At 39.8% G+C, this 17,975-nt stretch overlaps 4 protein-coding genes across 7 annotated transcripts; all 4 read right to left on the bottom strand.

Moving 5' to 3' along the window:
• Positions 1-309: 309 nt before the first annotated feature.
• LOC140760955 (probable protein ABIL1) lies at positions 310-3,070 on the bottom strand. The gene is made up of 9 exons (XM_073098076.1): positions 2,786-3,070; positions 2,333-2,415; positions 1,975-2,125; positions 1,798-1,897; positions 1,633-1,722; positions 1,454-1,538; positions 1,263-1,315; positions 1,034-1,134; positions 310-805 (listed from the first exon to the last, which is right to left on the bottom strand). The coding sequence occupies exons 1-9, from the start codon at positions 2,870-2,872 to the stop codon at positions 647-649; spliced, it is 909 nt and encodes a 302-aa protein (XP_072954177.1). The 5' UTR covers positions 2,873-3,070; the 3' UTR covers positions 310-646.
• Positions 3,071-3,666: 596 nt separating this feature from the next.
• LOC140762530 (protein TOO MANY MOUTHS) lies at positions 3,667-5,484 on the bottom strand. The gene has a single exon (XM_073100404.1). The coding sequence runs from the start codon at positions 5,379-5,381 to the stop codon at positions 3,897-3,899; it is 1,485 nt and encodes a 494-aa protein (XP_072956505.1). The 5' UTR covers positions 5,382-5,484; the 3' UTR covers positions 3,667-3,896.
• Positions 5,485-6,840: 1,356 nt separating this feature from the next.
• On the bottom strand, positions 6,841-8,740 carry LOC140762640 (acyl-lipid (9-3)-desaturase-like). Its single transcript, XM_073100514.1, has one exon. The coding sequence runs from the start codon at positions 8,486-8,488 to the stop codon at positions 7,139-7,141; it is 1,350 nt and encodes a 449-aa protein (XP_072956615.1). The 5' UTR covers positions 8,489-8,740; the 3' UTR covers positions 6,841-7,138.
• A 2,489-nt stretch (positions 8,741-11,229) lies between these two features.
• On the bottom strand, positions 11,230-16,883 carry LOC140778700 (S-type anion channel SLAH2-like). 4 transcript variants are annotated; one of them, XM_073123573.1, is made up of 6 exons: positions 16,654-16,883; positions 14,291-14,448; positions 13,603-14,115; positions 12,408-13,178; positions 12,108-12,139; positions 11,230-12,005 (listed from the first exon to the last, which is right to left on the bottom strand). In XM_073123573.1, the coding sequence occupies exons 2-6, from the start codon at positions 14,429-14,431 to the stop codon at positions 11,681-11,683; spliced, it is 1,782 nt and encodes a 593-aa protein (XP_072979674.1). In that variant the 5' UTR covers positions 14,432-14,448; positions 16,654-16,883; the 3' UTR covers positions 11,230-11,680. The 4 variants fall into 4 exon arrangements, with proteins under 4 accessions (XP_072979674.1, XP_072979750.1, XP_072979825.1 ...); XM_073123649.1 differs by lacking the exon at positions 16,654-16,883 and adding an exon at positions 15,496-15,874; XM_073123724.1 differs by lacking the exon at positions 16,654-16,883 and adding an exon at positions 14,594-15,087.
• Between the last annotated feature and the right edge of the window lie 1,092 nt (positions 16,884-17,975).

Below are 17,975 nucleotides of genomic sequence, written 5' to 3'. Positions count from 1 at the left end.
TCCTTTTGGAGAAGTGGAGTCGGCAACATTTATAAGTAGTATCGATCATCACTTCTGCTTTCTTACGACACCTATAAGTTAACCTTTCATCTTTCTTGGTCTGAACAATAGTTATATGCCATTCTCCACCATGATGATGGGGAGAAAAGTGATCTCCATTATACTCTAAACTAATAATCGTTTGTGCTCTTGGAAGAAATGATAATAAAAAGGAACCCATCTTTTCTGACAGGTGCGTTCAAATAAGACATCTCATAAAATCTAGAAGATAGTCATATATCTCAATAGAAGACATCCACAAGGCAAATGTTTTTATCAACCTTTGTCAGAGAAAGGCAAATATTTTCATCAAACTCCATTAAGTCATACTGTATACTGGCAGCTGTACATAAGCGTTCCCCATCTTTCGATTACACCACTCGTAAGAATGCACCTATAACAACAAATGAATATATCTAGAACATACACCGAAATATGATTAGCAAATTGACATCGCCTATGTCTACTCCAGTCTCCAGGACCATATAAGCTGATGCCTGATGGAATATGCTGGAAGAGAGTGCTATAGCTGACAATATACAACCAGTAAAGATGGCATGCAGAATAAACTATGTGCATGGCTTCGGCATATAGTCAGATATAGAGCCTAAGTTGCGGAAATCTTTTTAAGCTTTGCAGATTTGGTCTTGGCAAAGAGAGACGCTAGCACACTCTTACTGCGGACAGGAGCCCGTTGGATTTCATGTCGTCTGGGATTCTCAAAGGATCGGAATGCTGACAAATGTTTTGCATTCTCGGAAACATCCTGAAAATACAAATCAAGCACTTGATAAATGCGAGAACACTACACAAGAGGACTGTCTCAAAAAACAAGTATACTTCAAATCTAACTATAAGGATCAAACAGAGACTGGCCAAATTATTCCAAACACTAGGCAAAAGGGAAAGAGAAAAAGGAAAAACAACAATCATAGGTTTCTGCTAATTCACAATGGCTCTCTAGTTGTAATTCCAAAAGGTGACTAGAGTTTACCCTGGCACCAAATGTTTGCTTGACAACATCAGAAGTGGGATGGCCATGAGTTAATTGAAGATGTCTTGACAAAGGCAATGGTTCAGCAGCCCTTTGGGTACCTGAAATTTACGACTTCAGGTGAAAATGTAGCATCTATAGAAAAAGTAATTTCAGAGTCTATAGTTGTCAGTAAAATGATCATGAGAAAGAAAAGACGTCATAACAATGAAGCACTAGACGAATTTACCCAGAAGATGGAAGGAATGAGTTGTGACTTTTGAAGGTTTAGATTCTCCTATACTGCACGAGAAGCAAAGGATAGCCAGTTAGCTCATGCTAGCTCACTCAAAAATCCTCTATCTACAATTCATATGTGCTACTAGAATCAGTATAAGGTCCAAAAAAAAAGTAAAAAATACAAGAATGCAAGAAGCTTGCCCTGACGCTGCCTGAGGTGCTCCATCTGATGCAGAGTGAGTTTCTGAAGATAGATGCCAAGAAAGAGTTTTTGATCCAGGGATACCTTTTGAATCAATCACAAATATGTTAAACATGAGCATAGAAATGAAATACGCCCACAAAAGATAGAGTACACATTAGACATAGAAATAATGCACCTAAAGGGTGCGGTCTAGCTTTTGCTTGAATAGAGTCTTGCTTGGGATCTGTTAGTAGTTGTGCCATACTCTGCGTCCTTCTACCAGAATCTAGCATGGCAGTTAATATTAATTAACCAAGTGTCTCATCAATTCATGAAAAAATGAATCAGTTCTTACTCTTACTTGGTAGAATATAATGTTTGTGATGCCTTGGGTTGGTTCCAAACATTTGGTGCTCCCTCAGACCTTCTTTGTCAGTGTAAATTTGATATGTGAGAATTTGCTAAGAATAACAGAATGTCAGTTTGCTGACGACAGAGATTCACTAGAAACGTTATTGCCATGAGACATAACATTTACCTGATTTAGTGGTGTAATCTTCAGCTCCAAATTCGAAACCTCGGAAGCCTGTTGTTCAAACAGGTCTGTCAATTTATAAGCAACAGTACCAAGGTGATCAACAGCGTTGACAAGAGCTCGGACAGCATAATCTTTCAGATTATCTATTACCCTGATAACAAGATGTGGCTTTTATTTTTCAGAATAGAACAGAAATGCAAATTTGCAAATCAGAATCCTGAACCTATCAAAAGTGCAAAGCAGACCAATTCTTGTGAATTGCGTTTGTACTGCCAATTCTTGAATACGAATGGTTAATATTTTGCATCCTCAAGTGAATGAAATTTTAAACAAATAATCAAAGGGTAAGAAATCCTACATCTGCTTCTGCTCACTATGAAGATAAGATTTCTCGCAGTACTCGGCAGCGGAGTAAAGCTGAGGCCTCAAATTCTTCAGTTCCTGCAAGCAGCACAAACAACAAGACTCACAGGTTACTCCAAACATCGTCAAATAGGATATAAAATTAACAATAGCAACAACAATAATACTAATATTTTTTTTACTGCAGAATCTTGCTGCAAATGAGTTGGACTAAGAGCTATTAAACAGCAATCATAATTTACTACCTAAATTCCCAGAGTCAATCTCGTTCTGTTTACCAATCTTATTAACATAGTCAAATCATAACCATCGTCGAGAAACAATAAACTCGAGAAACCCTAACCACTCATCGGAGAGGAAGGGAGGAAATAGGAGAAAAGATCCGACGCACAGATCACAGAAGAAAACGATCAGATCTGGAGGAAAAGGATCGGCAACCGAAGGGTACCTGCAAGGCTTTGACGAATCCCTTGCTCCTCTCCATGGAGACCTCGTCGAAGGTCATGGCGCCGCTCTCCGGCCGCCATTGCTGCATCCTTTCCTCGCTACCCACCAAAAAAATCCCCAAATATGAGGCAGAACGCGAAACTGAAATTGGATTATACCTCTAATTCCGTCCTTTTTATTTCTCCTTTAGATTTTGGGATCGGAAAAGAGGAGTTTTAAGAGGGGCGAAGGAGGAGAGGAAGATGAAGTGGGAGTGAAGTCGAAGCAATACCGGGAACCGAACTTTGTCTTATTTTTCCGAGAAGAAAGAGACAATTTCAATTCACACCGTACCATTTGTGAAATTTATATTTTACACCCTTAATATTTTTCAAACCCAAATTTTGGCTTACCGAAAAAGCATCGGCGTAACAACTATTAAAAAATAAATAGAGGGTGATATGTAATTTCTAAAAAATTAGGGAGTCAAACGTAATTCGAAAGGTAGGATCTCGTATCTCGATAGAATGAAAGGGAGGGTATGTTCGTGTATCGCGATCTTTACTCATAAGTGGTGTGTGAGTGGATGTTTGGTTGACGAGGCGTTGATTAGGTGGACCTAACCGAAGTACCATCCCAGCTGACTATGGGGCATACCTGTAAAAATTCCAGCTGGCACTGGTGGGGGTATACTCGTACCCCATATTTTGCTCTTTCCACGTAGGCTAAGAGACCGATTTACCCAAAGTAAAAAAAAATACAAGAGTGATAAATAAATGAGCTGGTGCATCATGCATGTAAATTATCTCTAATTTCTAAAATAAAAAGTATAGTTATTGTTAACTTTTAACCATTAATTATATTTATACTTATACTAATACCCTCTCGAATATTATTTTATAACAAAAATGGATCAACATATCTTATTTACTTTGTGCTTTAAAACAAAGAGTATTATTGTCAATTGTGTATGACCAAAATCCATACAAAGATCTCAGTCGAACGCCTTGCGGTATCACCTCTCCTTTCTCCCTCCCCTACTTCAAAATCTACAAGAATATGGAGGGAACTCTATCCAATCTCCATGCAATTCGATGGTCTAGTAGTAGTAGTACTGTGAGCAGTGTTACTTATTAAAGACAAGAAAGCAGCAAGCCAGTGATCAGTACGAGCAACCGAAGACTGCAGCATCTGTGAGCAAAACCAGAGGAGTTCGATTTGAATTCTGGGTCATGACCACTACTCCATGAGAGATGCTTCGTGCTACGGCTACTAACACCATCACCTCCTACTTCGCTTTCCATCCCTCCATTGCAATAACCAATGCCTGACATGGAAGCAATGCCTTCATACCTCCCACTACTGGCATCAAAACAGAGCCCTGAGTTGTTGTACACTCTAAGCTTCTCCCCCATCCTCCACACCACCTCCTTACTGAACGGAATCGGCCCGGTGAGCCGGTTGCCGTCAACTCGCAGCTCGCTGAGCTTCTCCAATCTCCGGAAGCTCTGGGGTATCGATCCGTTGAACTTGTTGCCGTCGAGATGAAGTACTCGAAGCCGCGGCATTTCGCCGAGCGACTCCGGTATTAGTCCCTCTAAACCCATGTCTGATAGAACCAGAGTAGTTATCTCCTTTAGTCCTTTGAAAGCATCGTTGGGAACAATGGTTGAGTGCATTGCATTGCCTGTAAGGATTAATGCTCTGAGAGAAGTGATACCCCTGAGAGCATTTGGGATTGGTCCGGAGAGGGAATTGTGGCTGAGATCAAGTAGATTTAAGCTCTTTAGATTGCTAATGGAGTCGGGAATTGGACCTGAGAGGTGGTTTCGGCTCAAATCCATCTTTAGGAGCGAGCCACATCGCCCTAAGCTAGCCGGAATCCGGCCTTGGAGCGAGTTGTGGCTGAGGTCTAGTACGCTCAAGGTGGGGAATTTTAGCTGGGGAATTGGACCGGTCAATTTGTTGTAGCTCAAATCGAATAGCTGGAGGTGTGTTAGCCGTTGGAACGAAGAGGGGATGGGAGAGGTGAGATTGTTTCCATGGAGGTCGAGGACTAGGAGAGACGTCAAATTCCCGAGCTCGAAAGGAACGGATCCGACGTGGCCGTTCTCGCGAAGCACGAGGGAGCGGAGGGAGGCCCCGAGGCGACCAAGGAAGGCCGGGATCGGCTGCGGATTGGCGGGGAAGCAGCGGTAGAAGAAGAGCGAGCGGAGGTGGGGGAGGGCGAGAAGCGCCGGCGAGAGGGACGACCGGGCAGGGTCGCAGGTCGGGAAGGCGGTGTCGTCGGAGAGGGCGCCAAAGGCGAGGGAGACGACGTGGAAGACGCCATCTTTATCCGGCTTGCACTCGATCCCGTGCCACCGGCCGCGGCACACGTCGGGGATCGACGTCGCCCAGCCGTTGCCCGTCGCCCCCATGACGGCATACACAGCGCGCTGCTCGTCGGGGTCGGTGCGCGCGTGGTCGGATAGCCCAGTCTCCGGCTCGTCGACGAGGGCCGACGAGTCCGGGAGGACGACGGTGAATTCGGAATAGCACGAACGTATTTGGAAAATTAAGATGTGGATAATAGAATAAGCTAAGGTGGATCGGAAGAAGAATAGAGCAGGAGCCATTGGGGTTTATTCTTGTAGTAAAATATAAGTTGGGGAGATGATTTTTGAAGATGGAGGGAAGGAACGGAAAGGGCGAGAATTTATATGGTTGGGTCGGAGGGAAGAAGGTGGGATTTAATGGAGTCACGGGAAGGAGGGGGGATTGGAGTAAATGAAGTGTGGATTTGGAGGCATTAAATTGGTTTCACGAGAATTGGGATGAACCGTTACTCCGAGTCTACGAGCAGCAGCCAGCACCACAAGACCATAATGTAGGGAGAAACAAAAAAACATTAATTTAATTAATTGTCGTTGGGGTCCCGTTAAATATTTATTAGTTGTCGCATTATGGTAAGATCGGATCTAGCAAGAGGTACTATTGCTCAGCCCATTAGTCTATGGGCTTAACGGGAGGGGTGATCTCCTGGTCAGCCCATCTGGATGGAAAAGATTATATTCGGTTGCATCAAATGAATCAAAATAATGTCACATTTTAAGATTATCTTGGTTGTTCGAAAGTGTGAAATGAATAAAGTATTTACTTTCAGAAACTTCTCTAATTTCAATATTTAATTACAAAGATTAATTTCAATAGAGCATATTCCAGTATGGACACTTCGGTTGAAAGTAAGATATAGCTTAACATCTTTGATTTATATTCATTCTAACGGTGCAGGTTGTATTTGTATCTGGGAAGTTGAGTGCAAGCAACTCGAATTATTTAGGCCATGTGCAGTAAGTTAACGTGCAACCGTGTTAGAAAATAAAGAAACTTATATCTGACAGACTGACGTCCTGTTTACACCTTATATTTTTTATATCTATAAAGTAAGCTTTATACTCTACCAATTAGTATATGGACTACACTCCACCACAATAATGTCTATATATGTCACAGCTGAAACTAAACTTCGAGGGGAAGGTAACTACATTATGATAATTACCGAAATATCCTCGTTCAACCCAAAATATCTTGCCCCAATCTCTCAATATTTTTCTCTAGAAAAGATCTTTTAGAGAACCAGACTCTTTCAACAACAAAAAGATATCCTGTGAACCAGACAGACTTTTCTAACCAAAAAAAAAAAAAAAGAGTATATATCCTGAGAACAAGACAATGGGACCTGTCCATATCTGTAACACCTCACATGTTGTCCAAGCAAGTCACACCAGAAGACTCCAAGATCCAATCAGAACCACAAACATTTGATAGCAAGTGGCTATAGAATTATAGAACAAGCAGAGGAATTGTAATAGAGAAAAGGATCGGATCTCGAGAAGAACTTTTATGAAAGGCCAGAAGATTATGCTTCATAAAGTATTCGGCAGAATTAGATGCGAGCAACTTCACCAAAAAACAAGAAGAAGAGGAAGAAAAAAAAAATCACATTGAAATGGTAAACTACTGACAGTTTCATACACAGCAATAGGTATATATGGAGATGGAGAGAAAAGAAAAAAGAAAAAATATATATATGGCTAAAGAGATTTAAGTGCAATCTCTTGGTGAATTAATAGAATTCCGGTGTCATAACCAAAAGTGTTTACGATAATGTATTTAAGCAGAGCAATCAGTAGTGAAAGATAAATGCGACAAGATAAGTATGCAGAGGCTAATTCCAATAACAGTTCATAGTCCAACTGCAAGGGGCATTAGCCACTACAAAATTTTTACCCAGATGGCAAAAGATTATCGACCTCTTGGTGGCAAGAAGTAAGCATGGAGGTCATGCACGTCACTTCATTAGCATCCGGAGAGGAGCCTAAGTGTTAAAAATTCAACCATGGGTGTTGACAGCCTCCCACACCAAATTCCTGGGAGCAGGATTTGCAATATCGCGAGCTTGCAGTGCAGCAGTCCGAAGAGTCCCAATAGTCATGACATTGGCCTCCCAGAAGGAGGCACTGGAGTAAGACAGGTTATGCTTCTTGCAGAGCTCCTTCACGAATGGTGAAATCTTCCTAAGATGACACCTCGGAAGGCGAGGGAAAAGATGGTGCTCGATCTGAAACTGCAAGCCGCCGTGAAACCAATCCATCCAAGGGGGGCAGGAAATGTCGAGGGATCCCATCGTCTGCTTCTCGAACCAATCATTGCCGCGGGGAGGACCGGTGTAAACGCTCGACGAGAAGTGGTTCAAACAGAACTGGATGTGCTGGATTCCGGTGACCACAAAGCTTGCAACAACAAACATCACTCTTTCACCCCAATTAGGCAAGCAAGATAGAAGTAGAGAATACCAAGCCCAGAAAATTGAAACTCCGATGATCTCCTGCAGCCTATTGGGCACCTTCTTCTTGGATAGAAGAAGAAAAATAGATTGCCCGAAGAGATTAAACCTCGCGAAACACATCACTGGATAGAATGTCCAGTGCTGGTAGCTAACTAGGAATCTAGCAACAGCATCAAAGTTCATCTTTCTCTCATAAAAGTAAGAAGTAAGCGAGCCGAATAACCTGGAAGAGACTGCAAAAACAGGCATATGCTGCAGATCAGGATCGAACTCAAGGCTATTGCAAGCGATGTGATGAGCATTATGAGTCCTCTTCCACCACGCAATGCTGATACCTGTGAGGCAATTCCCTGATAAAACCTGCAACAAACGATTAATCCTAGCGTTCTTCGTAATCATATAATGACCGGAATCGTGGCCCATCCAGCCGGATTGAATCCAAAGAAAACCCATCAATCCACCGCAGCCAAGATGGACCAAGGCGCTCTCGGAGCAAAGAATGCCGTAGACAGCAACAGAAAAGATCAATAACATGAAGCAGAGAGTGGCGAAGGCGACGTGGCCCTTTTTCTCGTAAAGACCCAATTTCGAGAACTCGACAACCAGTCGCCGGTAGTCCTTGGAAACGTCGGAGACTTTGTAATCGGAGTGGTATCCAATAAAGAAGCGGTCGAGGCGCTTCCAAGCGGCGGGAGGATGGAAGGCGACGAAGGCATCGGTGACATCTTGGCCGGCTAGGTTTAGAAGGGGGAGTTCGCCGCCGGGGTGGTCTTTGACCCAATTGGTGACCTCGTACACCTTACCCTGGATCGAGATCCATAGATCGGAAGCAACGTTGTGCTTGTTGAGCTCCTCGGTGGAAATGAGCCTCTTTTCCTCTCCTTCCATGGCCATTGCAGGTGTTTTTATTCGAGAAAAGAGAGGCAAAGGATGGATATAACCCTACAGATCTAAGATGGCTCTCTTCTCCCTTCGGATAAGAAATACTCACAAGACGCTCTTATTCCTTCTTCTCCTCCAGAAAAAAAGGAGCTCTTTTTATCAAAGATATAAACGAGGGAGGAGGAGGAAGAGGGAAGAAAGGTGCGGATCTTAGCAACGGTGATCTATAACCCCTCCCATTTCCTTTTCCTCTTAATCGATTCCTCTCCTTATTTAGATATTTATAGCGATGATTCGATATTTTTATCGATTAACACCTGTCAGCGCAGATTCGGTCACCAAATCTCTCGTTTTCCATATAATTTTCGTCTAACACTCCGCCTATTTATAGTTAACACGTCGTATTTCCAACGTCTAAATCCTATCAAATATTGAACATAAAATAATCTCCACAGTTTACCACGATCTAATAATAAGATCCTTTTTTCTATAAATATTAAATATATAAGATTGTAAATTATAAATAGTTGAAAATTTACCGACCTCAATTTTTCGCCGACCTACTCTTCCGCTCCTTAACCAACCACCTATTTGTTTGAATTTTCTGTTAAAGATGAGCCACGTAAGAAAAGGACTAATTTACTCTCAGAGTCACCGGCATTTCAAGTCATCTTAAACGGTAGTCTTGAGCGACAGAAATAAAGAAAAGGGCAGAGAGATGGGTGCAACTCGGATACCGAGGAGATGTTTTGACTCTTTCCTTCTATTCCAAGGAGGAAAGTTTTATTTTAAGGACGCCCACAGAGATTTTATATGCGAGGCGGTTCGTCTTTTGCGGCCAATTCGGGAAACTAAATGAACAAAATTAGGTGATGAAAATGTAATCTCAGTCGTCTGATTAAATTACACAAAGATCTGATTTCAAATTAGGCAAATTTCCTTTTTAATTAATACTTTAGTTAAATATATTTTATGATTACTATTGAAATTTTTTAAAGTTTGACATTTCGTTCGTAGGCGATGAGTTATAAAAAATTGTTAATAAAATAATACGCATCTAGATTTTAAAAAATAAAAGATAGTTTAGTCATTTATATTTATTTATTAATTTTAATAACAAGCTGTTAGGAATATTCTACCAAAAACTAAAAGTAATGTTAATATTAAAAACTCAAAATAGTTTAATACTAAATTATAATATATTTTTTAAAATATAATAATTATCGTGATGTTCTAGATTTTGAAAATCTTCAATAATTTTACCCACGAGCTTTGTTTTGTAACCATGAATTTTTTTTTTTTTTTTGGTCCAAAGTCAAGGTATTTGTATCTTTTTTCTGAGAGCATTATTAATCCGAACCAATTTTAAACTTTCTCTCTCTCTCTCCTAATATAATTTTATTTAACAGAAGCAGAATAATTTAAATTATTTATTATTTCCGTTAGATGTTTAAGTTAACTAGATTAAAATTTAAAATAAAAGTTCGAGGAGGATAAGATAATTGCTCTCAGTTATGATTGCAATAATAAGAACTATTCATTTTTCTGAATATAAAATTAATCGAAAGTACAAAAGCATGATCAATTTAATTATAAGAATAAATTAGTAAATTAATAGAAGTTGGTACTTATGTTATTAACGAAACAGTTATAAAGATGAATAATAAATAATACTTAAAATTTAGTTATTTTATCAGTTAATCTAGTCATGGATATAAAATATCTTACGTACTCTTTAATTTATTAATAAATAAAATTACTCTTTAATAACTAATTCGATTAGTATCGAAAGCAAGATGAAAGCGATCTCCCACGCCGGTTTCAAAAGAGCAATCGAGCGTTCACACCTTTTAATTAGGACGGGGGGGTCCACATTTTAACAAACAATCCATTGGTGGGAAGAACGGCTACACCATGAGGTGCACCATGGGCCCCGCCAATTTAAGACGTGGGTTCCTTTGTGGGGGTACTGTGGGCCGGTAGGCCCGGTACACATAGGATTCGCCAGCTGGCATTGCAGGACGCGCTGGGTTGGACGCGTCCTACGGGCACCGAGAGATCTCGGTATGTCATGTCAATCGATGTCACGTATCAGGCATTAGGATGCATCATGGTCATCGTAGATCTTCCAAGAATTACGTCCTTACTCGCTCTATAATTACCAATTTACCATAAAGTATTCAAATTTGGGCCGGGTCAAATTGGGTTAGGTTCGGGCCGATCCCTAATTCCAACCCCAGACCTTCTAGAGATGCCCAATTCTGACCTGAGCCCGACCCGATAGTCCAATAAAGAGTATGATAGAATAAACTCGTTTTAAAAGATATGTAAATGAGAAACTATATTTTATCCCCGTAGTTTATGCCTAATTTCACTTCACCCCCTTGTAGTTTTATTTGTGTTAGTGTATCTCTTATAGTTATATTTAAATTAAAACTATTATTATTTTTTGATTATGTTTGACTAATTTATAAATCAAAATTTGAATATATCTATAAGAGATTTCAACAATTGATGTTCAACAGTGGAAACATCCTTGTGTAGGCTAAAGCATTTGGACCACTCCTAAGTTAATCTGTTTCAAATTGAAAGCAATTGGACGTATTACATACTCCAAATTTGCCTCCTCCTCCTTTGTTCGATTCTCTCATTGCCACCACTATTCACTTAATGTCCACCAATTGTTTCCATCTCATACAAACAACAACCGAAGCGTACCTATTAAGATCAGAAAGTCCAGGATAAGAAGAAAATGAAAAGTTTGAACTATTCCAGAGATAGATCTTGTGCTCAACAACTAAGAGAGCTGAATGTAGTAAGTATACAGGGGAGGGAGCTGTATTTTTCGATAATAAACTACATGAAATGAATGCACTCCCAGGTAAAAGGGAGTAGTTATTCACATACTTTTAGTTCCATATATGTAGACAAACTTGTATACTTAACATAGTTGGCATTACAACCAACTGCCTAAACCATGAAAAATATTTCTTGCATCAGCTGAAGTGATCTTGGACGGGGTGCTGCTCTCCATCATGCTACAAACACTTCCTGCGGAATCTGGGTGCATGTAACAAATGAATGAATTTGAGGACCTCTTCCCAGATTAGCAGCCAACTTTGATGACATATTCGCTAGACTGTCTTACAGAAGAGGATCTTCCAAGAATACGTCATGTACAGATGGTATGAACAGGCGTCATCACTAATGTACAGGAGTGCCTCTTGAAACAGAAGAGTCTAGATCTTTCAAATCTGAGTTTGCTGATCTGAGATGTGCTAGCATCTTGCGGAATTTTGGTTTCTTCTGTGTGATGGCAATGGATATATCATTCGGGAAAAGATCGCGGAGGACGAAGGCGTGGACGATGGTAGCCACAAGCAGAGCTGAGACAGTGAAGGTAGAGATGGCAGAGAGGCCAATAGAAAGTGCCCGAGTGAATACATTTGTGACTTCCACTGAGTATTTCATTGTTGCAATTGAAGCAGCAGTCATGGGAAAAGTATAAGCCCACCATGCAAGTGAGAACCTATTGGACATAAGGTCATAAGAGTTAGAAATTAATTAGGAATATGACAAAACACCACAGGGACACCAAAAGAATTTCTTCAAGAAGAATGAGTATATTTACCTGAAGCCTCGGAAGAAGTTAATCCTCACAGCCTGTGGAGAATAGAAATTTGGCAGGTTAGAAGAGAAGAGCATAATTAACAAAGCGACAAGAATTTCGGAAATCTGAATAAATTTGTATGGTTTCCATGCAATAGCCTGATAAAAAGAATAATGACTTCATCTTTAAAATGTTCTTGAACTTTTGAAGAAACAGTATATGTTGAGATTGTCATAATCTTTTAAATTATAAATTTTAAATGAACATGTAATGCAGCAACTTCGGTGGAAAGCTAAAGAAACATCCAAGAGAGAAGCTTACCAGAGACATATAGAGGAACAAAGCGATGAAGTAGGCTATTCTTGCACCATTATCAAACTCTCCATTAATCGTTGCCCATGCCGTGCAAGCAACACTGGGTGCTGCTACGAATAAGAAGAATACTGGATGAAGCTCCTTTGGAAGAGCTGCATTTGTAGGAAGCCTCTGATAAAGAGTTACAAAGAGTACGATGTAGTGAGCTAATCCTACGGCGAAAAAGAAGATCGGTCCTTCTTTGAGCCCCATCGACGCACCGAGCAATGCACCAACAAAGTTACCAACAATAGACAAATGATTCGATGCATTTGCCACCTTTGAAAGCCTGCGCTGGCCTCCGGACATCCATTGGCCATAAATTTTCAGTTCCAGGCAAAAGATTGGAGCCATGAGGATATACCAGATAATAGGATGAAGATTTACGGCGACCGACGGCGGCACGCCTAGCGTTAAGAAGAGGCAGGCTATCCAAGGAGCAAAGAAGAAGTTGACACGAACAGGATGGTAGTACTCCCTTCGGACTGCTTCAAAGTAGAATATAATTTTCAAGGAGTAAAGGAGGGACACAAAGCCCATCAATGCAATCGAGATGCACCAGAGGACTAGATTGACAGTCAGGCTTACGTGTAGAAAACTCAAGGTGGGAGATGTAGCTAATGTCTTCCATAGTATAGCTTGGCTGCTAACCCCAAGGCACATGCCAAAAGAGTTAATCGGAAAGCGAAGAAGAAAAGGCCACATCTTGTCTTCAGGAAGAACAGACACTTCCGATGCCTGCGGAGCAAACAACAACGTTGGTCACTAGAAGAACAGAGTAAAATTGCAAAGGGAAATAAGAAAAAAAAGAAGAAATGACAGAGAACAAAGAGTACAAAATTTGTATTTCAGTATCAGAGAAACTAATCAAAATGAAAGTACTGTTCTTATTGCTGTTTAATTAATGAAATAATGACTGTTTGTAAAGATAATGTCACCAGGAGTCTTACAAAAAAGTTCGGTCTGCATTCATTGCAAAAATTTGTCTCAGGATGAAAGCAATTGAGAGTCCTGCATTATCTAATATCATTTAGATTCAAACTATACAGGCGCTCTATGGTCTTCACTGTTCAAAAAATGATGAGACCAATATAATTTGTATGTAATTATAATATATAAATTATAGCAGCAGCATCAACATGTAATGTCAAGATCGGCTTACCTTCAAAGTATCCAGTTCAGGTCCTTCTAAGGCATCAAAATAGCGTTGGACTGCTGGAACATCCTCAATTTCAATGCCTTGTATATCATTCTCCTCCAGATCTGGTTCTTGAGGCCTTCCACGTAAGTTCGACAGTTGCCTTTCTAGTCTTCCAGACCATGTCTTGAAGGAATCAAAACGTTTATCCCTCATACTCTCATTTCTTTGTACTTTCTTTTGGCCGTCAGTCAGAGCAATAACACTGCTCTCTTGAGCTTCGTTTTCATATAAACTTCCCGTCAGCATGGGCTGAGAATAAAATTTTCCCTGCGGCGGTAGTTGAGAGTTCATTGCTCCAAAATTATCACTGTATGTGAACGTCTTAGTTTGTCCAATATGAAGTCCTGAAGGAGAGGCTGGCAAGCTGAGAGATAGAGAATACAGGTAATCGCAGTCCTCAGCTCGAACAGATGAACTTAATGGTGGCATGCTAATTACCACATCCTGTCCACCAAAATCAGCAACTTCTTTTACCTGTTATGGAACATGTCAAAATATCAAAAGGATGACATTCGAACAATAACTATCCAATTGGAATAAGCAAACTCACTGACAAAAAGTCACAACATGCAAACATCACTACAGAAGAGAAATTGGGCCTTAAATATGTAAAACTCTTGTACTCATGAGTTAATGGTATATAGCTTACTTCCGCAACAAATTTGCCTCCTTCAGAACTGTTAACTGAGCATGGTTGAGATTGACCGTTCATTCCGTTGCCATAACCAACGACGTCAAAACTAATGACAGCTTGTGGTAAAGCAACAACTTGGTTGTCTTTGTTTTCCATCGTATATGATGGAGAACCTGCACAATTGTATCATAAGATTATCGACAGCAAACAAAAGATAAATATGTCATGAAAGACTGGCATCGAACAATTAAATTAAACAGAACTAGTGCAGACACACACTTTTATCAAACACACGACCAGCAACAACCGACAGATCACCTGAATGGAAAACATGCAACTCTTTCCAAGACAAGATTGCGGAATACTTAGTATAGTTAGGGGAGCACCTCTTACGGTGCTTAAATAGGGAAATCGACAGTATGAAGGAAGGAAGGAAAGTCTAAGGCGCAGCCAGGAGATAGAAGTAGAGAATAAGAAAACCAACACTAAGATTTTTGTATGGCTTCGGGCAGTGACCGAGACCGATTTCATGGACGTTGGACTCGATTGCGACATTATATCGAGTAGCTCCAGTGCACTGTCAAACCGTCGTTTTATCACATATCCCCGCTCTACTAACAGCCAAAAATATTTCTTAGCAAAATGCAATATTTATCTCGTACTTTACGGGAGTCAAAAAAACTAAGAGAAATATCCCCATTCGTCACAGCTGGAATTTTTGGCTGTTAATAGAGCATGGAATGCGAAGTTTGACTAAGCGAGTCATAGACCCAAGGAATGCGTTGGACCGGCATGGCACGTGCACGGCACTTAGGTGAGGTTTTTTTCTTTTCTTTTTTTTCTTTTTCTTTCTCAATATTAAACGATAGAGGCCGCCTATTTTTAATAGTTAATCCTATTCTCAAAGAAAAATATGATTACATATTTGCAAAGTTGCATATATATATACGTCTCTAACTAAGCATGGGGGGGAGTAATCATGCGTTAAAATCTTAGAAACAATAGCATAAATACATCTCCCCTTCTCTAGAGTGGGCCCACGAAGAGCCATGGAGTTGAGATAGAAATGAAAGAAGAATCTAATCCTATTCCAAGACGAGCACCTGTCATACGATTCAGGGCATTCAGAAATGAGGGTATAGATCACTCGAGTACATTTCTAGAGAGTTGAAGTAGAAATAGAAGAAGAATCTAATCCTAGATGGAAGACCAACACCTACCCAAGATTCAAATAAAACCTTCAGCAGTAGTCTCTTTTATCTACTCCGAGCCGCCGAGAGGAAGAGAGAAGAGAAGAGGAAGAAGAGGAAAAAGGGAAGCAGGAAGCAGGAAGCAGGAAGCAGGGAGCAGGAAGCACTGGAACAAAGCACGATTTAAGCTCCCTGACGCCCTTCCTCGCTAGTCTGCAGGGCTTTGCATGCATATGCTTTGGAAGAGAAGAGTGGTTGCAATTTATAGACACAGGAGAAAGTTAGGAGCTTGGTGACTGGTGCATCGTGAGTAGGGCCCATCTGATGTGTGAATCTTTTGACCACTGAAGGCTCCACGTACGAAATTTCATGTAAGGGCACGTGATTTTCTCATTTTCATTTTCTAGAGCCAAAAAAACGAGAGAGAATATGCTCGCATGTGATTATATTCTATACAAATATATATAAACGTAGATAAAAAAAAAACACACAATATACGTAGTATTTCTACTTTATACACTAAAACCTACGTGCATGTAATATTTTTAATTCTACGTACGTACGTACGTGTAAGAATTTGTAAGAATACCACAAATTTTGGACGGTTCTGGTTTTTTCCTTTTCTTTTTTTTTTGTTTAATAATTTATTAGCCTACGTACGGTTCGAGATTTCTCATCGTTGAGCCTCAAAAGAAAGCTTAAAGACTTTGATATATAAACTAACACATATAGGAAAACAATAAAATAATTGATTAAAACAGTGGACAAGAAGCAATCGTTGAATTCAGCAGCAGGCAGACTAATAAATAGGTAGATCAATAGATTCTCTCGCAAAATATAAAAAATAGTGAAGAAGTCAGTGTTGGAGACCAAATGTATTTAAAATTAGAATGATGTATATTTCATAAAAGGTTGCAGCTAAGGACGGTAGATTTTGAAGATAAGCGTAGTTTTTTTAATCTTTTTATTTTTAATATTATTTTTGATGATGGCACTAACACTAACACTAACACTAACACTAACACTAAAACTAAAACTAAAACTAGTTTAATCCCAGGGGGCAGGGGTTCCTATCTCTCGAGTCTCGGCCAGCCCGAAATGACACCAACGCACGCAAACAATGGAAGGCTACAGCTTATTCTGCCATTAAAGAAAACAAAATGCCAATCTGCCATTTTACGTACGTACCACTCTGACTTCAGTGAAAGCAAACTAATGCACGGCTGCTTCCACGAATCACGGCGACTCTGCCTATCGATGTTGCTCTCAAATGACAACGACTCAAGAAGTAATAGTAGTAGTTGAAGAAATAGAAGAAGAAGAAGAAGAAGGAGAAGGAGAACAAAGTGAGTTTAATGACAGAAAAACTAGCAGTAAAAACCTATCAACCTCTGAAATGGACAAGTTGTGAGAGCTAGGTTGGTGGTGGTTCCAAGAGGAAAGAGATGAGCCAGGGTTTTTATATACGGAGAGATGGAATATAAAGTAATAAAGGGTTTAAAAGGCAAAAAAGGGATCCACTCAACGACGCACCATCTAGAATGAACGTAAGTGGGAGAGAGAGAGAGAGAGAGGATTGCTGGTTGCTTTCTGGTCTAATTCCGTATGAGCACGAGCGCCCCTCCGACGTGAACGGCGAAGGGTTTGACGTCATAAAGGTACGCCTGGGTGCGGGTCCGAGTCATGGATCCAACTCGGAGTGGAGGGCTACTGGATGGATATATTGGAATTTTGCAAATAACACCCTGCGCTTCTGAAAGCAAATCTCTTTTCTTTTTCGGTCCAAACTAATTAATCTCGCCTTCGGAGTTAAACGGGGATCCGATCCAGCAGGAAGTTTTGATTAAAAGGTTGAATTACTGTCTGTCTGTCTGTCTTATTATATTATAAGATTTAAAATAAAATTGCAATTCTAGGCTAGGGGTGACATGACATCCGATACTGCTATTTTTTAATTGAAGTTTTCATGTTTATTTAAAATTATATATTGAATATGTTATTTAGCTGTTGATGGTTGATTGTTGATTGTTGAGTGTTGAGTGTTGAGTTAGATAACATATTGTGATTTATAAATAGTGAAAATATTGGATGTAGTGTGTAAGATTCCCTCGGATAAAAAGCTAGTATATATGATTGATAAGAAAATTGGAGAAAAATAGATGATAGAAGTTTTCCATTTAAGTCGCTTCTAATAAGTAATTATAATTTATTAGTATTTAATTAAATCAAAATTACTTGATGAAAGTGAGTAATTATTGTAATTAATGATAACTCGTAGAATATAAAAACGTGTGAAGTGCAACTTTTTCCTTGCAGAATGAAAAAATGATACGAAGAAAGTTGAATGATTTTTTCAATCTATTTTCTTTGTTCAAATGTTATAAATGATAGACTTTCAAAAAAAAATATTATTTTATTTTTCTACTTTCTTTCAACCAAACAGAACAAGTGAAATGAAAGTCCAAACAATATGCGGTGAAAGAATTATATTTTATGATCGGGTATAAATT

The sequence above is a fragment of the Typha angustifolia genome, chromosome 1 (assembly GCF_048772165.1).
Source record: "Typha angustifolia cultivar Huaian chromosome 1, ASM4877216v1, whole genome shotgun sequence".
Taxonomy (NCBI): domain Eukaryota; kingdom Viridiplantae; phylum Streptophyta; class Magnoliopsida; order Poales; family Typhaceae; genus Typha; species Typha angustifolia.
The sequence above is the reverse complement of the archived record's forward strand: the minus strand, read 5'-3'. Positions and strand labels throughout refer to the sequence as shown.

What these genes read in the sequence shown, in the direction of transcription:
- LOC140762640 (XM_073100514.1), bottom strand. Translation starts at nt 8,488, where the DNA reads ATGGCCATGGAAGGAGAGGAAAAGAGGCTCATTTCCACCGAGGAGCTC.
- LOC140778700 (XM_073123573.1), bottom strand. Translation starts at nt 14,431, where the DNA reads ATGGAAAACAAAGACAACCAAGTTGTTGCTTTACCACAAGCTGTCATT. An exon ending in GAGGCAAATTTGTTGCGGAA is followed by an intron (nt 14,116 to 14,290) that starts GTAAGCTATATA and finishes GTTCCATAACAG; the next exon opens with GTAAAAGAAGTTGCTGATTT. An exon ending in CTGAACTGGATACTTTGAAG is followed by an intron (nt 13,179 to 13,602) that starts GTAAGCCGATCT and finishes TTTGCTCCGCAG; the next exon opens with GCATCGGAAGTGTCTGTTCT.
- LOC140762530 (XM_073100404.1), bottom strand. Translation starts at nt 5,381, where the DNA reads ATGGCTCCTGCTCTATTCTTCTTCCGATCCACCTTAGCTTATTCTATT.
- LOC140760955 (XM_073098076.1), bottom strand. Translation starts at nt 2,872, where the DNA reads ATGCAGCAATGGCGGCCGGAGAGCGGCGCCATGACCTTCGACGAGGTC. An exon ending in GCACCTCAGGCAGCGTCAGG is followed by an intron (nt 1,316 to 1,453) that starts GCAAGCTTCTTG and finishes CTTCTCGTGCAG; the next exon opens with TATAGGAGAATCTAAACCTT. An exon ending in TCATTCCTTCCATCTTCTGG is followed by an intron (nt 1,135 to 1,262) that starts GTAAATTCGTCT and finishes CGTAAATTTCAG; the next exon opens with GTACCCAAAGGGCTGCTGAA.